Raw genomic sequence first — 25,343 nt, 5'->3', positions numbered from 1 at the left:
CTCCAGATGACCCTGGATATAACCCCAAGGGGTTTCTATCCACTTTCTCTATACCATGCATAATTTCATACAGCTCCCATCATCTGTCCCTTACTTACCCCCCACCCAACAATGGTCTGGTTTGCATGTGACGCTAAGTCATGCTTTGGTTAACAAACTATGGTTATACTTCCAGTCTTACCACAGATGATCAAGCTTGCTACATTATAGCTTGGTTTCTCTCCTGACTACCTTCTTAGCATTCCCAACATAATATCCCAAATGCCTCTGCTGTGCCCTAGTACTGGCATTGACTCTCTGTGTCATCAGCCAGCTGTACAAACTGATCAGGAAAACCTCCTTGGAGCATTTCTGCTCTCGGCAATGGCTGTGCCATTCCAGATTCCCTCCCTTCCCCAATTAAAAGAAGATCAGCAGGCTCACTGGAACTCTTAACAAAAATCTAAAAAGTTAGTGAGATAAAATTTGTCTTAGAAAAATCATATTGATCCTTCTTCAGCAAGATTTGTCCATCACTCTATTCCATATGCTTGATAAATTTTTCTTTAGCAATGTGTGCTTCAACAATTTACCTAGAATAGATGCTAAGCTAACTGGCTTGCAGTTTTCTGCATTCCTCGCCACCGCCACCCACCCCATTACTTTAAAAAAAGAAAGAGAGAACACTGCAATGGCCATTTTCTAGTCCATCGTTATGAAGACCAATCTTAGGGGAAAGTTACATATTTTTGTCAGATCAACAGCTTCCTATCTGAGCTATTTAAGTCCTCTCTGAGAGTAGATGTCATCTGGATGCAGTGATTTGTTTTATTCTGCACGGTTTTATTTGATGTTTTAAGGTTTTGTAAAATGCCTTTAGATTTGTTTCTATAAAAGTGGCATTGAAACAACAACAACAACGATGATGTTACTTTTTAAAATTGCCCATAAGGTCTGGAACATATCTTTGCATCACTATCTGCCTACAACTCTCTTTCTAACGGAGCCCCAGCAACTAGATTTGCCCATAGCCAATAGGAGGAGATAACCGCCCCTCCCACTACTTCAAGGGAAAGTAATAAGTGAACCTGAAATTTAGAGATGAAACAATACAAAATTTTGACAAGGGCAAGCTTTGAGAAAGTCCTTAAACATTAATATTTTGAAAGAAAAAGATTTCATGTTCGCTCTTCACCAGCCTTATGGTTCCCATGGCAACCAAAAGAACTTATAGATACAAAGATTACATATACTGGACCCAGCATGAACTCTTCTGATCACCATGGGAACTACACAGGGCACCAGGTAACTCAGCAGGTAAGGATGCACAGGGTGAATTAGTTAATTGCAACTAATTACATGTTTACATAGAAGTGATACCTGCTTCAGCTCCCTTTTCTGGCTCACCTTCCTCTCTTATTAGGGCTGGGAGCCTATTACTGTAGCATATTTAAAACTTCAAACATTTGCAAACCATGAAAACAGAACCAATGGAAATAAAGCCTGGTGTGGGGGAAACAACACATTGTTTTGAATATATTTTGTGTAATGCTGTGTTGCTGGTGTTTTAATTATTCAGCAACTCCCTCTTGCGGGTGTGGGAGCAGACTGGGCCACATCCAAAAGAGCTCCTTATTCATTTCACACCAGCACATTCATGTGTTGCAATTATATTTTACATTTCTTCAACAAAGATCAAGGTAGCAGTTGTCTCCTCCATGCTCTATCCTCAAAACATTCTTGTGATTTAGATTGGGCTGAGAAAGGGGGAGTGGCCCAAGGTCATGCCACAAGCGCTTCATGTCTGAGTGGGAATTTGAACCTGGGTTTTCATGTTCAGATCCACTAGCCACACTGCACTATTTTGGCTCTGAACAGTTTCTTTTCACAACATCCATATCCAATGCTTGGCGGGTTGCAAAACTTTGACCATAATCCAAAGCATGGGAACGCACATCAGAATGACAAAACAGGTAGCAAAAGGCAAGCAGCAGCAAGTGGATCAAAGAATCACAGAGAGAAGAAAGGAAAGTAAATTGTTTCTTGTCTTCAACTATTCCCATTGCTTTTGGCCCATTGCTTAGTGTTCACCTGCTCCCCCTCAGCTCACCTACCTTCTACCATTCATTTTCCTTCCTTAATTGAGCTAGATTGGGTGACAGTAAATGCCCACCCATTGACAGATACTGCTGATTTTTCCTACAGCTGCAGAAAACCCAGCTCATATCTTTCAATGGCTTTGTTTTCATAGACCCAACCCAAGAAATAAGGAGAGGGAAGCACAGCTCTAAGGATCTGACAGGCAGGCTGGCAGCCCAGCAGACCTTTGAAAAATCCCTACTCTGATAAGACACTTGATCGCCTGAACTTGGGTGGGTGACCCTGCAGGAGGCATATGGGAGCTCAGTCAGCACAAACTGAGCTGATGTATTATGGTATTTTAATATTTTGTTGGAAGCTGCCCAGAGTGGCTGGGAAAGCCCAGCCAGATGGGCGGGGTATAAATTATTATTATTATTAACACCCCCACCCCGGATCTGCTGCCTTAAGCCATGTGGCTCAGTGTAGCTCATAACAGGGCCAACTTTGTGTTTGCCTTAAATGAAGAAAATGATTACCTGTGTCCCTGCTGCTTTGTGAAGCTACATCATTTTCCATGTTGTAAATGACAGTTCCCTGAGAATCAGAAGAGAAGTGACTGACCACAGATTCGTGGTGGGAATGTTTATAGGGATAGCTGTCTGTAGAAGAGTCTGTCCTAGTGTCACTTGCGATAGAAGGCTCACGCCCTGATAAAAAGAAATGATAGGAGAATTAGAAGGGCAAATCTGAAAAGGGCTAAGATGGAAAACAGTAACTGAGAAGTGCTATACAATGACGTACAACAACCACTGTGCATAATAACATATCTCAGTGCAGCCAAGAACAACCTTTTTTTGCAATTGATAAATTTCCTCAAAAGCACAGGAAATGTTTTAATTACCTTACAAAAAACTCTTATTATACAAGATATTTTTAAAAAACCCACTCATCTAAAATGTTAAGGTGGTGTACAGCAAAATATGTAAGTACAATACAACATAAAATAGCATAAACCAATACAAAATAAGCATCTCATCTTGCAAAAGTTTAAACTACTGAATAGCCTGTTGACCTTAAAAGGTCTTCAAGAGATGTCCGAATCTCTGCTGGAAGACTATTCCACAGCATGGGTCTGGCAACACTAACTGCTGGACTGCTAGTTGAAGCCAGTCGGCTCCTGAAACACGGGGATAAATAACAGCAGTACTCTGGATGAACTAAGTGATCAAACTAGGATATAAGGACTCAGGTGGCACTTAAAGTATCCTGCACACAAGTTGTTCAAGATGGGGTATTGGTGACTGGACAGTACTTATTACACACCATTGGGTTGGAGGGAACACCACCACCTCCTTAAGGTCTGCAGGCAGCACCCCATCACACAATGATGTGTTCACAACACCCTTGGTCCACCTGATCATCCTCCTCCAACTAGCTTCAACCAGTCAGGAAGGGAAGGGGACCAGAGGGCACATGGCTGGATGCATTACTGCAAGTAAGTCGAAATCAACTGAAAATGATCCTATAGCACTGGGACAGACGTAGCATTTTAACCTAGCTCCCTGCCACACCAAACAGTTCATTAAATGGAAAGCTCTTACGGTGCTTCTGAAAGATGCTCTAGCGGTGGCAAGTATTCAAGAGAACAATGAATATATCTCCCTGGGCCTTTGCTACCTCACATTATACATGGAAAGCATTTGGGGGGTGGGAATGAATTTTTAGTTCATACATTCCTCTTCTCAAAGATGAAATGAAGGAATTAATTGCTGCTGAGTTATGCCCTCCAGTCTTCAAGGCAGGAGGAAGAGCTAGTCGTGATTTGCCCTTCCTTGTGGAGCTGTTGTTGTTCAGAATGATGAGCCCAACCCATAAAAATGATGAGTCAAACCCATAAAAACAAGTGAGAAAATAGTCCCTCCTTTGTTCCTCAAGAACAGGAATTTAGGGGAAGACTTCCTGTTTCCAAATCAGGAATTCAGTAGACTTCAAGATGTAGCTCAGCAGCAAAATGACAAAAGGGCGAGGATACAAGTAGGTTGCAAAAGCTTCACCAAGTGTCGGCAAAAGCATCAAACCTACAGTGATTGGCAACTGTGTGAACAGACACTGCTGCAAGACAGGAACTGGGCTCAGGTGAAATGTCATCTAAACCCAATCTAACCCTGTGCAATGGACAATTCCTTGTGGGGAAAAGAACAAGTAAGCAGAAGAATTTAGAGAATCACTTGCCCCTGACTTCTGCCTTGCTCCTCTGCAAGTCCTTGTTAGTTCCCTCTTGTGTTTTTCAGTATGAAATCTAAGCACCTAAGGATTCACCAGAAGGCCACAACCTGCACTGCGGCAGCCTAACATTAACAAATGATTCCAAGTCACATTGGAAATTCTGGATATTAAAAATGGTATTTTATTTGCATACCGAGTTTTGGAGAACACTTTGACACCATCTCTTACCCAGCAGGATTCTTTGCCACTCCTCTGCTTTCTGTTATTTCACCAGGCAAACGCACCATAAATCTTGGTGACGGGCAAAAATACACACAAAACTCTGAGTGCTCAAAGATTACCTGAGTCTTCACTATCATAGTAGGTCCTGCTATACTGTTGTAGGTCCACCTGTGTGGGAAGGTCCTGCGTTGACACTGGAGTTCCTCTCGGGTCTGCATATAGTAGTAGCAAGGGCTGATAATGACCCTTAATGCACTTGGTCACAACATCTTTCCATTTTGGACCTATCTGAAATTTTTGGAAAAGTTCAAAACACATCTTAGTAGAGGTTACCTGCATTTAGTTGGAATTATGATAAAAATTAACACATCATTAGTCAACGGAGATTCACATTGAACTTAGGTTACATTAAAAATAATTCTCTTTTATTTCTTTTGAATGAGTATTAATGCTTACAGTTGGAGAAAGTCACAAAATCTTATTCTCCCCCCCCCCCCCCAGCATGCTCTATGAGCAAATGTAGTACTCACTGGAGAGGGGTTTGGTTTTTCTGGACGCATGTCCTAAGACAAACCTGAGCAAGAACTTTTAGGCTTTTGGAATTGCCCTCACTGGATATTCTTAAAGGCTATGTGATTTAAAGATTTTAGTGATAATTTGTATTCTCATGAGCACATTTCTTCATGCAGACAAAAAGCTGGTAGTTGAGGACAAGGACAGCATGCAGTAGCCTTTTCACCAGCAGTAGCCAGTGGGAAATTCTGAAATGGACCATTTCTGGGTAGGGGTGGGGGTAGCTACATGGATCTGCTAAAAGGCCCAGTCCTCCAATTTCACCAGCTTAAAGCACCACCTTACCCTCCACATGTGGCTGGCATGAGCCAATAGGATTTTGGATGTGCTTGTGGACCTACTACTCTAAATCTCCTGGTCCCTTGCCAGAATTGCTCAGCCTCCCTCCTTTGCCACCATAATATGAAAAAGACATTGGTCTTGGCAGAGAGGCAGGCAGGAATCAAACGTTGATTGACCATTATGAACTTACATACAAAAGATTTAATGTAGCAATGGAGTAACGTTCCGAGATATAAAATGAGTCGAAAAGCCTTAAAAATGAAAATGATATGCCAATGGAGTATTTACTGTTGACAAAACCTCTTAATTGTTTAAATCTGAGTTGCACATACTTTCAACATCAAAGGGTTGATGTCCATCAGAATGAATATACAGAAAAGGATTTGTACAGCATGCAAAATACAAGTAGCATTCTGAGCGTTCCAATAACCACTACTCTGTTTCGTACAGGTGGTGACCATTACGCACATGTCCAATTGATCTGCAGGTCCTTTTGGACCCAGAAGAGAGCAGAATGGGTGGCAGAACAGGGTGGGGCACGCTTATGTACACTCCGTTAATGCACATGGGGGCCAAGAACGGAACCCCCATGCAAAATGGTCACCACCTGTACTTCACAGACATGCACTGAAGCAAACACCTTAAAATGCATTTTATCCTTACACAGGGATGTTTTTTAAATACAGATATTTTACGGCAGAGAAAGACAACCAAAAATAAATTAAAGAGGTAAAGTTCCTCTTTTAGGGGTTGTGAATATTCACATTGCAATAGGATGGTTCCTTTTGTTACTTTTTGGCTTTTGACAAGTAGGAACAGAAGATGAGAACCATAGAGAATATCAAAGTGAACTGTATGCTCAAAATGATAGATTTCATGGCAAGTACTTCATCCAGAGCAGCAAGAGAGAAGAACTTCTAATTAGGAAACAGCATGCTTAAATGATGGCATGTTTGCACTAGCCAACATCTGCTACAGTCTGTTGTATTTCATTTTGCAGAAAGAACAAGAATGGGGAACCAGCTGGGACAGGCCACTGATGGGTGAACTACATAAGCTATTTATGATTCATTCAGCTACAAGCTTTGCAAAAGCCAGCTGTACAGAAACACCTGAGAAGAAGGGAGTAAGACTAAAGCTTATAAATTGAAGGGTTCCAACCTGATGCAGGAAGGCAAACAAGTAACCCAAATGTTGCACTCTGAGCAATGCACCAAGTGTCATGATATCAGGCATTGGTGGCTGTGTTGTATACAAGTCCACAGGTATTTGAAATGTAGACACAAGCAGCACTGCCAGCCAGGAACAATGGACAATGCAAACTTAGAAAGAAATACCACTCATATATCACACAACCAAATATTACACATGCTGCGGAGGGAACATATATCAGAAAGTTTTAGAAGCAATGAGCACAGCTTACTTTGCACGTTTCCAGCACGAGATCCCTGGAAATAAATGAAAGCTGTGCAAGAACAAGTTGCATGAGGTGAAGCAAGTATGAGCTGAAACGTGAAAACCCATCCTAAAATGATCTAAAAATCTTTAGGAAACACAAAATAGACCCACATTCTCACAAACACCCAAACGTCTTTACTGAACTTTCAAATAAACAAATCTAATTTTCTTACCTCTTTGACATGAGCATCATCAAAGTACATCCACTTGCGGATCTTTGTTTGGAAGAAGAAGGTAGAGTAATGTTTCCCATAGTAACAGATCATTCCAACCAAATACAGTTCACACTGTTTTGCTCTGTCATCAGTTACTCTGAAGAAAAGCTTTTAAAAAAGGAGAGGAAAAAGCAAAAACTGTATTGTCTTTTGTATGGAAATTACATCTAAAAACTACTGAGAGGTCATTATTATTTTTTTCCTTTAAAAAGAAAAGAAAGGAAGTTAACTATTTAGCTCAACCTTAAATCTAGCCCATGCAGTCCATTTGATAGTAAAAAGGAACAAAAATTTAACAGCACTGGCATAAACTAAAACAAAAAAGGAGAAGAGGCATACAGTATTGCCATAGAATGCAATGGACTTACATCTCCCAGTTTAAGACAGGTGCCCAGGCTGTGAATTACATCCTCAGCCAGATCAGAGTGATCCGAGTCCCACACCAGCCCAATAGTGATGATCTGGGGAGAGTTCATCAGTACACGACGAATGCGAATCTTTTCCCCACAGTTGCTCTGAAAAAAAGAGTAACCAATAAAGTCCCAGGTTAACTAAAACTGGAACTAACGTGGCTTCCTGTTGTTTAGTATCCTCTCAAATCCTGACCTCTTTCCACCCTAAATATATTGCTCTAAGACAGAAAGGGCTTGAAATGTAACTGATTCACAAAGTAAATACGAGTGCACGTGGTGCAGGTTTCCTTGGCTGAAAGCACCCACTGTGAGTTTAAGTAAACTAACAATATGAAACAAGGAGGGAGTCAGAAAACCTCACCCAGTTAGAACATTGACAATATTGACAATTGACAGTCATACACAAACTTGTACAATTTCCATTATGAAACCAGCAATATTTTCTACTATTTCTAGTAGGCTGATGAATTAAGACATGGCGGATTCTACAATTAGATACAGGTAGACACAGATTTCAGTAGATACCATTCAGTCTACTGCTTCTATTAAAGGAAAACAGCATATACACACCGGACAGTTTCTCAAGTCCCCCATGGTGCTGGCATTTTGTAGCAGCTCTCCAAACATATCTGGAGTGGGTTTCTCCCGTCTTTCCAGCATGCAAATTGCCTGATTGCTTTAAGTTGAGGGGGAAAATGTATAGAGCAAGAATTAAAAACATTAGACTTTGGTCTGTGATCAATACTTTAATAAAGCGTATTTATCCTAAGATCTGGTGTAGAAGTACAGAGTCTCAGCTTAAAAATCAAACTCACAAGCTGAACAGAAACATGTGCATGGGCAACATATGATTCAGAATCTAATGTGCAGCTGAGCGATGCTTTTAGCAATGAAGGATTTAATGGCCGGCTCACTGCCCTGTATTGGACACACTATCCTGCTCCTCCACATCCTACAAATGTTGAAAACTAATTGAAATCGCTTAAGATTTTATAGCCAATTTTTGTGTGCATTTCTTGCAATATAATATTTGGATAAAAGCTTCAGAATACACACTGCTTTAGAAAACAAGTTAAGCAAGGAGGACAGATCCTTTCCCCCAAAGAGCTTACATTTAATGTCGATTGGGAGGAAGACTACAGTAACAGAGAAAGGGAAGAGATTAGTTACTAATTTGATCAGAAAGGAACTTGTTAGTCATGTAAACATACAGTAACAAGTTCCTCAAGGGTGAATACTTATAACACATTGTTTTAATCATTTTCTTTCCTATATTATGCTGCCTTTTCTAAAATACTCAAAGCCACATTTGTGCCATGCCAATTAAAATGCAAAAAAGATCAGATTCTCTACTGCAGCCCCTCAGCTATGGAACTCCCTCCCAAGAGACAAGCCTCCTCAATAATGATTTTTAGGCAAGTGATTAGTCTTCTTAATTTGCCATGCCTTTGATTTATTTTAATTCCTACCTGCTTGCAGCTTTGTTTTTGTTGCTTGATTTAATGCTCTCTGTTTGTTATATTTTATTTATCATTTTACTGTTACAAAATTGCACACACATAAATCATAAAACATGAGACGACTGACAAAAAAAGGGCCACGGGGGGGGGTGTAAAATACTAAACATATTATTTTACGGAACATAATAATGAAGCGATTACAATAAACCAGTCCAATGAATTGTTCAACGAATCAACTTGGAAAACACAGAATAATAGCAGTGAGCTAATGAGCAGTGCCCGCTTGTCTACACCATATTGCAATATAAGTTGTAGGTATTTCTTGTCCACATGTTGTTTAATTTGTATATTTAATCAAGTCACACCATGCAGTGTAAAAATTATCTCATTTTCCCTCTGGTTTTCATATCTTAAAATTTTAATTCTAATTGGCTAAAGCACTTCTTCACGCAATGCACAGTTAAACTATGGAACTCCCTCCCACAGGAGCATAGCTGTCACCTTTTCCCTTTTCTTGCGAGGAATCCTATTCGGAATAAGGGAATTTCCCCTTTAAAAAAGGGAAACGTTGTCAGCTATGCACAGGAGGCAGTGATGGCCACCAACCAAGGTGGCTTTTAAAAAGGATTAGACAAATTCCTGGGAGGAGAGAGCTATCTATGGCTATTAGCTCTGCCTCCACAGTTTAAGGCAGCAATGCTTCTGAATACCAGCTGCTGGAAACCACAAGAGGGGAGAGTGCTTAAATCCTGCTTGCAAGTTTCCTTGCAAGTCAGTCACTGTGAGAACAGGATGCTGGATGAGATGGGCCTGATCCAGCAAGCACCTCTTATAATTTTAGTGCTGTAAAACACAGGGAGGGGCGTCCTCTTGAGAGCCAAAAGGAGGTACAGTGGTACCTCTGGATACGAACGGAATCTGTTCCAGAGCCCCGTTCGCTTCCGGAAGTAAACGTAACACGCGACTGTGCGCCTGCGCATGCATGGGTCGCGTTTCGCTGCTTCCACGCATGCGCGTGACGCCATTTTGAGCATCTGCACATGCATGAGCGGCGAAACCCGGAAGTAACACGCTCCGTTACTTCCGGGTTGCTGCGGAGCGCAACCCGAAAATATTCATCCCGAAGCTACTTCAACCCGAGGTATGACTGTATACAAATGCTAATATAATATAATATAATATAATATAATATAATATAATATAATATAATAGAATAGAATATAATATAATAGAATAGAATAGAATAATATAATATAATATAATATAAATAAAAATATCTGAAAAGTATTATTATATCATGAACTGGGGCCAATTATCAATAATATACATAACATATATGGTATGTTACGTAGATAAGACTCCTGACACAAAGGGAATTTTTTTCTTTTCTTTTCCATTGCAAAGAACTGAGACTCACCAGAGTGAAGTGGTCGAGATATAATGTACCATCTGGATAAAGGGCAGTGGGTCAGAGGTGGCACCACAACTGGTACAAACACACTAAATCAGAGAAATAAAAACCGTCAGTAGTCAAAACTGAAAACAGTTTCTCATGCACATTTCCACATTTCTATATCACAGGACTGAATTGGTTTGGGATAGATATGTTGTTCCATACCTGCTCAAATAGGGTCATTGCAAACTTTTGATGTGAAATGCAGTGTGGGGCAGTACAGATGTCTTCTTTAGATTCATCTGCAATGTGAAAGTGAATCCGCATTAAGAGGTTTTCCTGCAGCCAGGGAGAGAGGAAATAAAAATAAGAATTATTAAACAATTTCAGAAAGAGAAATAATGAATGGTGACATTTTAGGGTCAGGTGGGATGTACCTTCTAAGTATTCTAAATTTATTTAAGAATTTAGGAGCTTGACAGCTAATGTCAAGAATGAGTTAATGTAACTCAGAAAGCTATCCTGTATTCCATCCATATTGGATGTTACACCAAATCTTCAGGTTTTGCCATTATTAATTTTGACAAATATTCAAATGTCAGTGGTTTGGCTGAAGTACAAAGCAGCATCTAAATAGTGGGTTGACAAAGGGTGACAGGCAGAGCCTAGCTATCTGCTTACTGACCTGGTATAACGTTATTATCTTTTGTTCAGTGATTTCTCAAGTACATATAATACTGTATTGGCTTAAGTACTATTGACATACCTTTTTAGGAAAGAAAGTGAAGTAATGAAGTTGTTATAAGGTTTAATTGGGAACCTATTTGCATTAGCCATCCACAACCTTTATGCCAGCCTACCAGCTTGCAATGCTAGCAAAGATCACATTTTGTGATGACACAAACTGTATACTGTATTTGTTAGCATTTATAAGCTGGCTTGGCAAGTCTTGAGTTCCTATCCTTTTCCAGTTTTAGCTACAAAACATTACAAGTGGGTTTTATATAACCAGTTATGACATATCCTTTTACTATTGTGAGTATGGGTACGCAATATGGAAGTGACTGCCAATTAATATTACTTCCCCCTTTGAACCAGCAGATATAGAAAGGCAGCTTCACAAACCTAGCCAAAATCACAGGGAAACAGGAGCCATATCAACTAAGATTTCCAAGTTCAATTAAGTCTGGATACTATGCACCAAAAGTCAGAGGAAACACGGATACGCAAAACACTGGCATTCCAAACAGAACAAATACTGTACTTCAAAACCTTAACTAATTATAGGTTTTTTTTAAAAGAAAAGGGTAAATATATGACAGGTGTTAGTGGCAATAATCATTTAAAATAACAAAATAAGGGAGCAGATGCAACCCACTAGGCACCAAGCAGAGACATCAGATTATGCCAGATATAACACTTTCTCTTCCTGGTAAAATTAACACAATGACTTGGCCAGTACTGTCTCTGAATTCAAGAAAGATCACTCTCTTAACAGCTGCCATGATTGTTTCTAGAACAATGGATGTTTGAAGGATTTATGTAAGAGATTCAAAGATCTGAAATTTTAAAATTATGCTTCTACTTAAGCAGCGAGAGAGCAAGAGAGTGAAGGCTAAACTATATCCTTAGTAGAATTTAATGCTATCGTTATTTAAGCCCCAAACTGTGGCTTTTCTCACAGTCTTATTCACAAACACGCAGCTGTTTAGATGGGTTAAAATAGTTGTTAAATTTGCCTGCTTTTGCAACAGTATTATCTTCACTATTACACTGTATAGCCTACCTAAGTGTCTCACTAGAAGCAGCTCAGTGTTCCTCACTACTACCTCTGCTGTAAAATACTTATTATTAATATGAAAAAACCACTTCCCATTTGAGAATATGGGGATTTTATCTGCTAGTTTGTGCTTAGCAAGGCATTCTTTCCTACAAGAATTTTCAGCTATTCCACAGAAGTCATACTCACAAAGCATTCGGCAGCATCATCCATGATGCCCAACTGGAAACGCTGTTCATCTTGAAAAGTCTTTGCAAGAGCACTACGAAGTGCATCAGATGGCAACACTTTCTCACTGCTGCACTGAAACTGGTTAAAGATACCCTAGGATAGGAGGAAAGTTAAAGGTCAACTTTTACATGAGCTCACATTATTTCTTCGGGACAGACACAACGTCTTAAATGAGTGTACATTTACACAAAGTGAATCCAGGTTACCAGTATCTGTCATGTTATCATGTCATATATGAAAACCTTGATACTAACTGCAGACTCACACTTTCACTCTTTTCCTGCTTTTGGCATCTTAGCTACATGTTTTACTTTTATCCTATTTTTGGTTCACATGCTCGTGCTAAATTAGTGTTTACTAGAGTGCACCAGCATACCATCCCCAAATCCAGACATCAGAGATAACTGCCAGGGATGTTACTGCAGAAAACATTTTGCATGTATTTTTGTTAACAACCCTATAAACAACCAGGCTTCAATGTTCTTAAGATACGGCAAACAGGTGGTCGTTTATAGGTTCCTGACTTGCCTGTAATAGTAGGCATCTGACTGGCATAACAAAAGACATCAGCATCTGAAACACATGTAGGGGATTTGACTATTTTAGTTTGACTGCACCTCCTTGCACTAGACTCCATTCTGCTGCAAAGGGTTCCAACAACCAGGAGAAAATTTTCAGGTGTGCAAGGGGATGCAACAGGAAAGGCACTTAAAAAGCCCCAATGTCAAAATGCAAATTGCAGTCCTTAGTTAGTACCCAATGGCAACTATTCTAAACATTCATATTATCAATAAATTGTCATGGGGAAAACATCTGCAATTATAGCTTTAGCAAAATTGGACTTAAGAATAAATATGTAGAAAATCCATTTTTATTCTAAAAACAATCCTGTGAGGCAAGTTAGGCTGACAGATTGTGTCTAGTTGAACAAGCTTCATGGTGGAGTGATTTGAGACTGAGCTTCTCCAATCCTAGTTTGGCACTATAACTACTACACCCCAGACATGTATGACTTACAGTCTTAGACCCACTTGTTTGCTGATTGCTGGTACTTTGATACATTTTTTGTCTCAAATGGTTTAAATTATTCTATCCATTTTAGCCCTGGTATAGTCCTTTTAAAAACGTTTTACTACTAAAAGCAACCCCATTTGCTTTCATCTACAGCTAGAAATATTCCAATCCACTTTCCATTACAACTAACTCAAAGCTTCTTAGTGTTAGTGACCTTAGGGACACTGTCTTCTTCCAGTCTGCAATAATTTCTACCTTTCTAAATGAGCAATTAACTTCCTATGATGCTAACGGGCTTCTAACCGTAACGCTAATGAAATCTTGTGGAGGACCGTCTCCTAAGCATCACAAAATCTTCCTAGCTGGCAAAAATCAGTTTCAACATTTTGTTTACCTATTCCAAAACATGCAACCGAGTATTTTGAGCTCTTTGGAGAAAGGACAGGGAACAAAAACAATAAAATGCATTAATAAAAAAATCATGTAATCACATACCTTCCTTTGATCTATTTTTGCCATAAGATTTCAAATTCCCAATCAGTATTTCAACTTAAAATCTCAGTCATAAAGTATGAGCCAATGTGGTTGCGGAGAAAGTTTTGATGGATAGGCAGGTGGGAGCCCAGCAGCTCCTGAATTTGCCTCATTACTGCCTGGGGGCTGGAGGGATGCAGTTCACCTGCGGAGAAGGCCCTTGCAACACCCCTCCGGGGCTTAAAGCTAGCAGGAGAAGAGCCATGGGGCCCGGGTTAGCTTTGAACGCTCCAGATGGTGTGGTGTCAAGAGCGGAGGAATCAGGCACCTGAATGCAAGAAAGGTCAAGAATTTGAGAGAGGAGGAAGTACGTGAGACACGGGACTGAGAGCCTGCATGAGGAGAGACTGGGAGCAAACTGGAACAAAAGGTACAGGGCTCAGCTAGAAGTCCTTTGCAAGAAGGACCAGGATTAGAAGCTCTTAATGGCGAGGGAAAGGGCAGGAAGAAACTGAAAGGTGCTTCGTAAGCCAGGATTCTAAGCAATAAGCTCAGTGGGAAGCTTTTCATTTGGGAGTAAAAGGTAACTTGGAATCTGTAAGGAAGATGCTTATTAATAGATTGTTTATTTGTAAGAATCCTGGATCCTGATTTAAGTTTTGTAAATTGTTTAGCACTGATTGAAATGGTTCATTTTCATGGTTTCCTTTAAATCATTTTAAAACAATGGAGTAGGCTTTATGCCTTCAAGAGTAAAAACTTTAGTTTTTGGGTGAAGGGTGAAAATCTATCAGCATGTGCTTATCAAAACAATATACTCTGGCTTCTCCTCAGATCGCATCAAATCAATATCGTGTAGATTTATATATACAATATTGTTTAGATTTATATATATATATTCAATACGAGGGAGAAGGCTCCAACGTTTTGTTCAAGCTCCTTGAATAAAATATTAACTTCCATCCAGCGATCTTTAATTTTTTTTCAAACGGAAATAAAACCACCAGTAAGCATTATTAGAATTAGACATCCTAAGAGTTATTTTCTGGTTCCATTTTCCTAATCCTAATTCTATTTTCAAAATTAAGCACAATCCGTTAGGACCTTTAATTTCCATTTTTATGTGTAATGAGAGTTTTTCTGAATACAAATCATGAGTCATGCCACCTTTAGTCAGTCTTTTTTAATAAAGAATTTTCATGGGTGAGGAGGGAGCTTAAAAAGGCACTTTTCAACATTCATTTAAAAAATCAAATTCTACAGTAAAGCAATACTACGATCATTGTATTTGCAGTCCAATGAAATTTCCCTATTAACCTTTAGGGCTGCCTGTTTACTAATATGGAGCAAGCCTAGCTTCTAGAAGGGCAGGGAATTTGCACACTAGATGACCTCTGGGCTCCTTTAGGAAGAACAGTGAGTTCGGGGGCTGCAGGGGCACCCCAGGGCATTTTCCAACAAGAAATATAATAAATAATAAATACTTAAAGTGTAGATTAGGAAAAAGGAGCCTTGGCAAGAGACTAAAGGAAAGCATAGAGTATCATCTTAAAAGACATACCGTATTTTTCGCCCCATAGGACGCACCGGCCTATAGGGCGCACCTAGTTTTTTGGGGGGGAAATAAAGGGGGAAAATTATTTTTCCCCCAGCCCGAGCTTCCCCCGACCCCAGAACAGGCAGCTCTCCGCAAGCCATGGGAGCCCAGTGCCGGGCTCCCACGGCTTGCTGAGAGCTGCGGGAAGCTCGAAGCCTGGGCATGCTGAGCTCAGTGCGCCCAGGCTTCGGCATGCAAGCAACTCTCCGCAAGCCATGGGAGCCCATCACCGGGCTCCCATGGCTTGCGGAGAGCTGCACGAAGCCTGGAGAGCAAGAGGGGTCGGTGCGCACTGACCCCTCTCACTCTCCAGGCTTCAGCGAAAGCCTGCATTCGCCCCATAGGACGCACATACATTTTCCCTTCATTTTTGGAGCAGAAAAAGTGCGTCCTATAGGGCGAAAAATACGGTATTCGTCATCTTAAAAGAAATATTGTTTTTACCTTTGTGCAAATTTAATCAATAGATTAACAACTATTTAAACTGCTGTCAACAAAAATCTGCTACCAAAATAGGAGGAAATAATTTTTTCTTGGACCCAGCAACATTGCCCCAGAGTGACAGTAGACTACTTAATAACTAATGGCTAATGATAAAAAATAAGAAAGGTAATGATACACAACAATCATTTTCCTTGCCTTTTCTCAAGACAAATGTTTCTACTAACACTGCTGCAGATGATAGCAACTGGGGTGTGAATGAGAGACAGAGGGGGGGAAATGTTAAGCCTTAATAATGTTAAGAATTTAGGGGTGCTAATGATTTAATTAAGTTTGGGGTGGCAAAAGCTACCATATTTTTCCAGGTATAACCTGACCCTGTGTATAAGATGACCCCTATTTTGGGAGGCCAAAATTAAGAAATTTAAAAATTAAGGAAGTTGTTGAGCAGCTTTTTGCAAGCAGCTACAGCCCTCAATTACTTAACTTATTAACCTGTGTATAAGACGACCCCCCAATTTCAGAAAAAAAGATGGTCTTGCACATGGTAGTCTCCCGGTGTGAAGTGATAGCTAGACTCATGCATTTAAGTGTGCAATTAAGCTAAGTATCAAAAGCCAATTAAGTGAGGAGGTGACTTGAGGTGTTTAATTAAGCTTGTGTTAAAAACTGAGTCATACTATCTAGGGGTTGAAACCTAAGGAAGCATAGTGTGTATTCTAGGCACACTTCCTGGGTTGTGTATAGGACATTGTAATACTAGTCAATCAACAAGTGTTAATGAAGTAAAGCAAAAATAGTCAGGGGGGGGGGGAATTAACCATTAGGAGTTCAAAGCCTCAAAAGAAATAGGTGTTAGAGTGCAAATGAATGGAGTCTTCCCTCCCTCTATAGACAAAGAGGGCTTAATTCAGGGAAAGGATGTAACCAGGAAGCAGAGAGGAACAGTTAAGCTGGGATGTGTCATGCAGAACAAGAGAGGCTGCAGAGAAAAGATCCTGATGCTGCGACTATGGAGTAAGCTGGCACGCTTTGGGGTGCTGCCGCTGTGAATCCCTCCAATGAAAGCTTCAGGTTGCATATATGTGCAACTAAACCATATATCATAAAGACACCAAAGCCTCTATTGTGCCTAATTTTGCAAACCACAAACCCTGGCTAAGCGCCAAGACCCTTGGAATCATGTGCACCGCTTGACACAGATTTGGGTGGCCTGTAACAATTCACCCTTTGACTGAAGGAGAGAATGCCTACTAATCCAGTCATACATTCAGGTATGTATCTCGTTCCTTAAAATAATGTGTGCGTTTATCCTGCTCCATAAATGAGAAGAATGTGTGTAAGTCTGCCTTAATGACATGTGTGTTTCCGTGTATGTATCTTAGTGAAAGAATGTATGATTACACACAGAACAGGAAACTTGTGGCTCTCCAGACGCTCCTGGGCTACAACTTCTCAGGGCTGTGGGTTTGAGCCCCATACGGGGCAAAAGAGTCCCACATCCCCGTGGTCCCTTCCAACTCTATGATTCTATGAAAACTCCAACCATCTTTAGCCACTGGTCATTCTGGATGGGAGTTGGGAGTCTAACAACATCTGAAAGGCCACAGGTTCCCCAATCCTGGAACCCAGAGGGAGTGTCTAGCCTAACAAGAGGACATTTTGAAAGAACAAGTTGCCAGTGGCGCCAGGAGTCTCAGAAACCAGAACACAGCTTTAGCAATGTAAGTAGATCTGTACAGATGTACATAATTTATTTTGCTTGCTCAATATGGACTTACCTACTAAAATTAGAACAGTACATTTCTTGTCCCTAATGTCAGTCCAAACACTGTGTGTCTCAGCTTTCACCTCAGAAAACACCCGTTCTGCCCAGAAAGTTAATTCTTCCTGCTTTTGTTACATATGAAAAACTTCTAATACAGAAGCTCTAGCAGAATGTACAAATCAATGCTGCATTCTTCTCCACCAACAACAAAACACCCTCTGTCCTACATCCTGGCACTACAATCCCTGGAAGGCAAACAAACTCTTTGTGGCTTGCTTAGTACCAACAGACCAATCCCCCCCCCCTTTCCCTGAGCAGAGATAAACAAACTCCAAACCAAAGTCATACATTAGATGAATAAAGAAAGCAAGGACTGTGCACAACAGACATCAAAATGAATAATAGATCAGAAAATTGTTCTAGTGTCAAGGCAGCACTTCTGCATCCTACAGTCACTAAGACAGCTGGCCTGAAAGCAAGTAGGAGCCTTGATCCATGCATCACTACCACTCACAGTTGTTTTCCCAAGGCAGAGGTTTAAGATTGCAGCTCAGATTATGAAAGCTACAATAGGAGCACGTCTTATTTTGATATGAGCAGGTATGACAGGTTCTGAACGACGACACTCAATGTAGACGAACTACATTGTCTACATATAAAGCATATGAGCAGTAAGACACAAATTAACTCTTGCAGAATGTGAATTTATATTCACATGAATGGAAAAATCACAGTGAGGAATTTCTTGCTGGAGAAACCTGAGTTATAGTCCATAAACTGAAGCACTTCACAAAGTTCTATCTCATGGCCTCACTTCAGTGTGACCACAGTATAGCTTGAAAGTAAAGCGAGGCACATACCTTGGAATACTGCTACAACATTATTATGACTTTTGTTGTTTAAATCTCATTTTGTATGTTTGTTTGTTTGTTTGTTTGTTTGTTTATCTATCAGTCATGAGCTTCTCTGAGCTCCTGCCTGGAAGAAGGGCAGGATAAGAATCTTCAATGAATGAAGATGCAGCTAATGTACACTTACTTTATCATCTAAATCTGAACTGAACTGAACTGACAAATTACTCACTTTGAGAGCACAAAATATACAGGAATCTCCCATACACTTGTGTGTTGTAAGTTGTCGAAAACTACGTCGAAATATATCCAGATGCCAGAGAACCTGTAAAGCAAAGAAGAAGAATGTGATTTTTAAATTATCCATTTCAGAATGTCTTAGATAAGAATCTCTTGCTAAAATTAGACAGATAATAAATTCATCAACAGCATCTAAGTACCTTTGGGATAAATCTAATCTGGAGATTAGCATTTTTTTTAACCTTATCTATTTCTATCCCAATGTTTGAGTTAGTATCATAGAATCATAGAATTGTAGAGTTGGAAAGTCATCGAGTCCAACCCTCTTGGAATGCAGGAATCTTTTGCCCAACATAGGGCTCAAACCCACAATCCTGAGATTGAGAGCCTCATGCTCTACCAGTCAATTTATCCCAGAGAATAAAAATTAAAAGAGTAAAAGATAAAAGGGGTTAAGATCCAGGATTGAAAGAGGTATGCTTTATCAGAATAAACTAGGTGATATGAATATTCCTAATATATTTCAAACACATACCTCACATTATTCAGCCACTTTATTTATATGAGCCTTTTGCCCACTTGTTCTGTCCTCAAGCCTTTTCTAATCTCTTTTAAGCAGGTCACAGTAAGTTACAGAGTTTTTAATTAACCATAGTTTCCCATTTCATAAGAACGAGGAAACTATGGTTATGAAATTCATAACAAGCTAGGATCATAAACCACGGCTTGAATTTGCTGTAAAATCCTGGTTTCTTCCAAACCTAGTAACCACAGTTTCCCAGTTTGGAAAGGAGAAGGAATCAGTGCCTTTTAGTTTCTTTTTAGTAAAGAAAACTAAGGTGTGATACAATAGAGTTGTATAAAATTATGCATGATGTGGGAAAAGCAATTAGACCAGTTCAGAGAGTATGGATCTACCACTGGCTACTAGTTTTGGCAGCAATGGAGCAGCAGCAAAATACTACACTATATATCCAGCCACTATTAGGAGTGTTCCTCTTCATGGTTCCAGCCAGCATGCAACAGGAAGCTTGTAGAGCTTTTTAAAGTTGGCACCTTCCCCCCGCCCCCATCACCCTCTTAAAACCTTCTTCCTCCACCCAGTGCTACAAAGGTGGCTCCCCATTTACACAGGGTTACGTTCCAGGCCCTGAGTGCGTAAGTGAAATGTATGTAAGTGGGCAGCACTCTGTTGAGTCCTTGTGGCTCACAAGGAGACCACCCCTGGAGACCAAAGAGGATGCCCTCTTTGAGCTTTGGGGCGGGTCTTCTCGTGAGCTGGACACACAGTGGGCCTTTGTTAAGGCTCTTCAGCTGACACGTGGGAAAAGTGAATGTCAGGTGTTAGGTAGGGAGGCTGAACAGCCTCAACAAAACCCCACTGCGCCTCTGGCTTGTGTGGAGATGCTCTCCAAAGCCTGAAAAGGATGTCCTCTTCAGGCTCTGGGGAGGGTCTCCCCACGAACCAATTCTGGGTTCCCAGCACTACATGCATGCATGCATGGTCACACACAAGTGGGGAGTTCCCTGTATATCGGCTATCAGTGTGGGTATATATTTATTTAATTATTTATTTGTGTGTGTGTTTAACTCTGGCTTATAACCCCCACAGCGCCAATGCTAAAGTATGTCAACTTTCCCTCTCTTCCTTCATTCTCTGTTTTTAACTGATGCCTTCAACTTCCATGGCTCAACTGTCCTAAAACACAAACTTAATTGCTAGACTCATAGTCTTAGTCTGCCTGACTTTTTTCCTTTACCGCTTTTTTCTCTCCCCAGATGGAAATGAGAGTTGCCTATAGAAAATAATTAAAAATCCAGGATTTTAGAGGAGATGTAATTGCCAGCGGCATGTTCTTTCTCCACCTCCAGCCCAGAACAAAGTAGCAGCAAAGGCAGAAGTTAATCCCAGAAGCATTTCTCCAAACAATTATATGGATTATGTAGAATATTCTTATATTCATGCTCACAACATTCCATAGGTCATGGAAGCTCAGGTTTCTTTCTTTCTTTCTTTTTTCTTTTAGTGTACCAACTTATACTTCTGCTTGCTGGGAGTCCCAAAGTGGCCCCGTTTTGTTTCAAAATTGATAGAATGTTCACTATCAAAATGATCTTATTTTTAATATATTTAAATGCTAATTTGATTGTGTGAAAGTTTAATAACAATGCAAGGTATTAAAGCCTGGACAATGTCTTCTTCATCTTCTTTTAATTAAAAAGCTTTAGTTATTGTCTGGATCTGAATTTCTTTACCAAGATAGTCAAATGTTTAATGGCTCAATAAATTATTTTTTATATTAAAGCATCCCATAATATTGGATCTGGGGAGCAGTTCAAATTAGGGTGGTCATATTGCATTATCTGCAGTAAGGGATAATCCTAAAAAAATAAAATATGGCTCTTAAAATAATAACTTTAATAAACTAATTTTATGAACATGCACAAGATGCTCCATTATAACAAGTCACAATACTGGTCCATTTAGCTCGGTATTGTCTACACTGCTTGGCAATGGATCTCCACGGTTTCTGATTGGAATCTCTAGATAGGACTAGTAAAGACGCCCATGTTGGGCAAAATATCCCTGCATTGCAGGGGTTGGACTAGATGACCCGCATGGTCCCTTCCACCTCTGCGATTCTGTGATACTAACTCAAACATTGGGATAGAGATAAATAAGGTTAAAAAAATGGGACCTTCATCACGCAAGGCAGTTATGCTCTAACATTGAGCTACAGCTCTTCATAGCATCTAACCAATAAAGGCATAGGTAGGCAAACCGAGGGCTGGATCCGGCCCAATCACCTTCTAAATCCGACCCGCAGATGCTCCGGGAATCAGCGCATTTTTACATGAGTAGAATGTGTCCTTTTATTTAAAATGCATCTCTGGGTTATTTGCGAGGCCTGCCTGGTGTTTTTACATGGGTAGAATGGGTGCTTTTATTTAAAATGCATTTCTGGGTTGTTTGTGGGGCATAGGAATTTGTTCATCCCCCCCCCCCGAAAAAAACATCCGGCCCCCCATAAGGTCTGAGGGACAGTGGACCGGCCCCCTGCTGAAAAAGTTTACTGACCCCTGAATTAAAGGCTTTTATCATTTCACTGACTAAGCCAAAGATTAAAGTTCTCTCTGCAGTTTATAACATTATTATATTATATTATATTATATTATATTATATTATATTATATTATATTATATTATATTATATTATATTTTGGATATGACCAAATTCTAGGTCTGGTATAAGTTCTAACTACTAAAGTGTAGTTTATCTCCTCTTCACAGCCAGCTTACTGTTAGAAGTAATTTTCATATTTAAAAGATAGGAAACCTAAATATAACTATTTAAAAATGTAGCTTGTTGTCCTGGATGTTTGCAGATAAAGCAACAGAAGTACAATGAGTGCCTCTTAATATGAGACAGTAAACCAACACTTCCTCTTCTAGCTTTTCCTCTGGTCTACTGATCAAGGACCATGAGCATAGCCAGTGGGCTGGGGGGCACTTGCCCCCTCCCATCAAGTAAATAAATAAAAATACTCAACTGACCATTTCTGTCGCAGATAGATCAGTTCTCCCCCCACCCCCAACATAAATCCTGGCTATGCCCATGTCAAGGACCTAGTTTTAAATAGGGGTGATCATATTTTCCAGGTGAAACCATTTCAGGTCCACTACTAAATAAAGTTTCATCGGTTTCAAAGTGGCAACCATGCAAAAAAAATAGGAATGGGCTGCCTCAATAAAAATAAGCAGATACGTGTCCCGCTTCAGAGCAACTCCATTTAACACAGAGCTTAGACACAGATATACTCCAAAACCCTGCGGTTTTGCTATCCACGTCATTTAGTGAACAATCATGTGTATCTATAACACTGCCTGGAACTACTTGCTCAACAGTTTTCCATGCCTCTCTTAGTAAGGGAAAATCAAAAGTGATATGCCACTATCCATAGAACTAAAGCAGCCAATAACAATAATCACACCTGCACAAAAATATTTCTGCATATTTTTGTCTCTAATCAAAAAGAATATGTCTTGCTCTCATAAAACTTAGTAATTCTATTGGTGTACTAGTACCAACCATCTCTGGTGTGAACAAAATCAGATCCTGGCTTTATTACCAAAGTTTCATAGTCCTGAGCAATTAGATCAAATGCTTTAGCAAATCTTTTCATAAAATTAGAATAATAGGTACCACTTAAACTTATTCTAAACATACTGTGTAATTAATCCAAAGGACTATTATAAATAATTGTCACAAGCTAATGGGGCATTTCCTGGCATTATTACATTCCAACTAATGCTTGCTAAAAAAAAAAAAATATTATTACTATTACACAATTTATATATTATGCACCCTACACCAGCAGGCCCTACGGTGGGTTACAACAATTTCAAAATTCAGAATTAAAAGCAGTGAAAACATACAACATTTACAAGAACAGGGTGTGCCCACGCCATTTATTCCCAAGCACAACTTTCACATGGGAGCCAATTTGAAAAGCCTACATAAAGATTGTGCAACAGAGTCTCACCTCAACCCAGTGTCAAATCCAAACCACTGCTAACAGCCTTGCAATTGTATATGATTTCGAAGTAACATTTGTTACCACTCTGAAATACATTTTAACCTCATAAAATAATTAAATGAATTTATACAAATCCGAGACAAGAAACAATAATTGTACCAGTGACTGGTACCTGAATTAAGAGGAAATAAATTCATAGAAGGGTTTGATAGTTTTTACGTTGTTGCTTTGCTGTTTAGGTGTTCTCACAGAAGCAACATAGCACAAAAAAATAAGAGAAAAACTACGTATAAAAGATAGGCACACATTCTTTTAGATTTCTTACCTGCAATGCACTATTCAAGAAACAGCTGTTCTGTCCAGGCTCATTGCTGAGACCTTTACTAGGTGCTATAGATGTTGTATTACGTGGCGTGAACATTCCTTGCACAGTGCCCCGTCCCACTGAAAAATAATTCCTCTTCCAAGACATCTTTCACACTTCAGTCTTTATCATATGGAAGGTTTTATACCTGCATGTTATGTACGCAAAGTCCTTTCCTTGATTCAAAATCAGAAGTAGCTTGCATAACACCAAAACAAAATTCTGTCTCCAGATTTCTCATTTGTATTGCATCAAGGTATAATAAACCATAATTTTCTTCAAATGCTGCTAATTTTGCTATATAAAACTACAGTCCATGTAGAGAAACACCTGTCATAACAGCTGAAAAGATGGAAGGCAAACTAAAAGAAGTCATAGTCTTTCAAGGAGCGTTGTGATTATGTGCCATCCTTTAGTATAAAAATAATAACAATTCAGGTAACACTTTGCAAATAATAAAATTGCAAGTGTTCAAAATGGATACAAAACCAAGCAAAAACAAAAACAACTTCCCTTTCTTATGAAATCTTCTCAGACTGATGAGCCAAATCCAACAGAGAAAGGTTCCAGTAAAGAAAAGCCAACCACCTCACTGCTTCTTGTCAGTAGTTTCTTGCTGGAATACTGATTCAGGCAAACTGGCTCTTTAGAAGCTGAGCAAAGGAGAGATTCAAGAATAATGTTCTTTAATCCGAGCAGAAAAAGGTCTTCCTGAAGTTCTTTTAACGTCCTGCGTAGAACTTGAGCAGTTTCTTCTAGTGTTCCTTCTCTTGCAAATGGAATGCCTAGCTGTGCCAGAGAGAGAGAGAGAGGGGAGAGAGAGAAAAATAATCAAAGGCTTGCATCACTTAATTACTCACTTGGTTTTGTTCTCTTCTGCCAAGATTAGCATTGCCTCACCTCCTACCAGAAACTCGGGACCAGAGTCAAAACAAAGCAAAACAAAATCCCAACCAGAATCTAACCATTGCAGCTAAGAAGCATTACCATGGTCAGGTTTAGAGATACTCCTAGAACAGAAAACTTGCATATTTTAAGACATTACACATAGCTTTTTACGATGAGACTATAGCAGGCATAGGCAAACTCCGGCCCTCCAGATGTTTTGAGACTACAATTCCTATCATTCCTGACCACTGGTCCTGTTAGCTAGGGATGATGGGAATTGTAGTTCCAAAACATCTGGAAGGCCGGAGTTTGCCTATGGCTGGGCTTTAGTATCTCTTGCTACACACATGCGCAGAGAAATCTCAAAGTAGCCAGTTATTTACCTAGCTCTATTCTGGATAAATAATTACAAATGACAGTTTTCTATTCAGTATTTTAGATATGGTTCCTAAATCACTGTTGAACATGGAAGAGATGGCAGACAGAAAATTCAGTTCATTATGATGAAGATTAAGATTCTTTCAAAGGTTTGTTTTTTTATTTCCCAGTGTCGCTTGTTACCTAGGTGTTTTTAATTCAGGCAGCACATTCTTCCAGATGTGCAAAAAATCAGCGAATAAAAGCGAAAAACCCATGAAGAAAATAATCTGTTTGCGGAACTAAACGGTGGAGGTAGAGAGAGGAGAGAAAACTTCCTCCCTGTTAGGGAATTCTTAATTCAAGCAGGATAAACAGTCAGAACACTTGGGATATCAGCTTGCATAGGGTTATACCGCAGCAGAGAGGACAGGCTATGGACAACCTACAGCTGTTTACCACTACTGTCTCGTGTCTTGGCTTACACATGGGAGTGA

At 39.8% G+C, this 25,343-nt stretch overlaps 1 protein-coding gene across 4 annotated transcripts in view; it reads right to left on the bottom strand.

The window, feature by feature from the left end:
- Positions 1-25,343, bottom strand: part of USP54 (ubiquitin specific peptidase 54) — a 93,351-nt gene that overhangs the window by 26,789 nt on the left and 41,219 nt on the right. For 3 of the 4 annotated variants that reach the window (XM_081191528.1, XM_081191525.1, XM_081191527.1), the window contains exons 2-11: positions 23,563-24,390; positions 18,692-18,784; positions 12,273-12,407; positions 10,529-10,642; positions 10,328-10,410; positions 8,021-8,126; positions 7,406-7,552; positions 6,996-7,145; positions 4,629-4,797; positions 2,598-2,768 (exon numbers count right to left, since the gene is read on the bottom strand). In XM_081191528.1, coding sequence (XP_081047654.1) covers positions 2,598-2,768; positions 4,629-4,797; positions 6,996-7,145; positions 7,406-7,552; positions 8,021-8,126; positions 10,328-10,410; positions 10,529-10,642; positions 12,273-12,407; positions 18,692-18,784; positions 23,563-23,709 — 1,315 coding nt within the window. In that variant the 5' untranslated portion in view covers positions 23,710-24,390. The remainder of the gene's footprint in view (positions 1-2,597; positions 2,769-4,628; positions 4,798-6,995; positions 7,146-7,405; positions 7,553-8,020; positions 8,127-10,327; positions 10,411-10,528; positions 10,643-12,272; positions 12,408-18,691; positions 18,785-23,562; positions 24,391-25,343) is intronic. The other variant, XM_081191526.1, reaches the window with a different exon arrangement.

Source organism: Podarcis bocagei (assembly GCF_964188305.1).
Source record: "Podarcis bocagei genome assembly, chromosome: 4".
NCBI lineage: Eukaryota > Metazoa > Chordata > Lepidosauria > Squamata > Lacertidae > Podarcis > Podarcis bocagei.
This window is presented reverse-complemented; position numbering and strand designations above follow the sequence as displayed.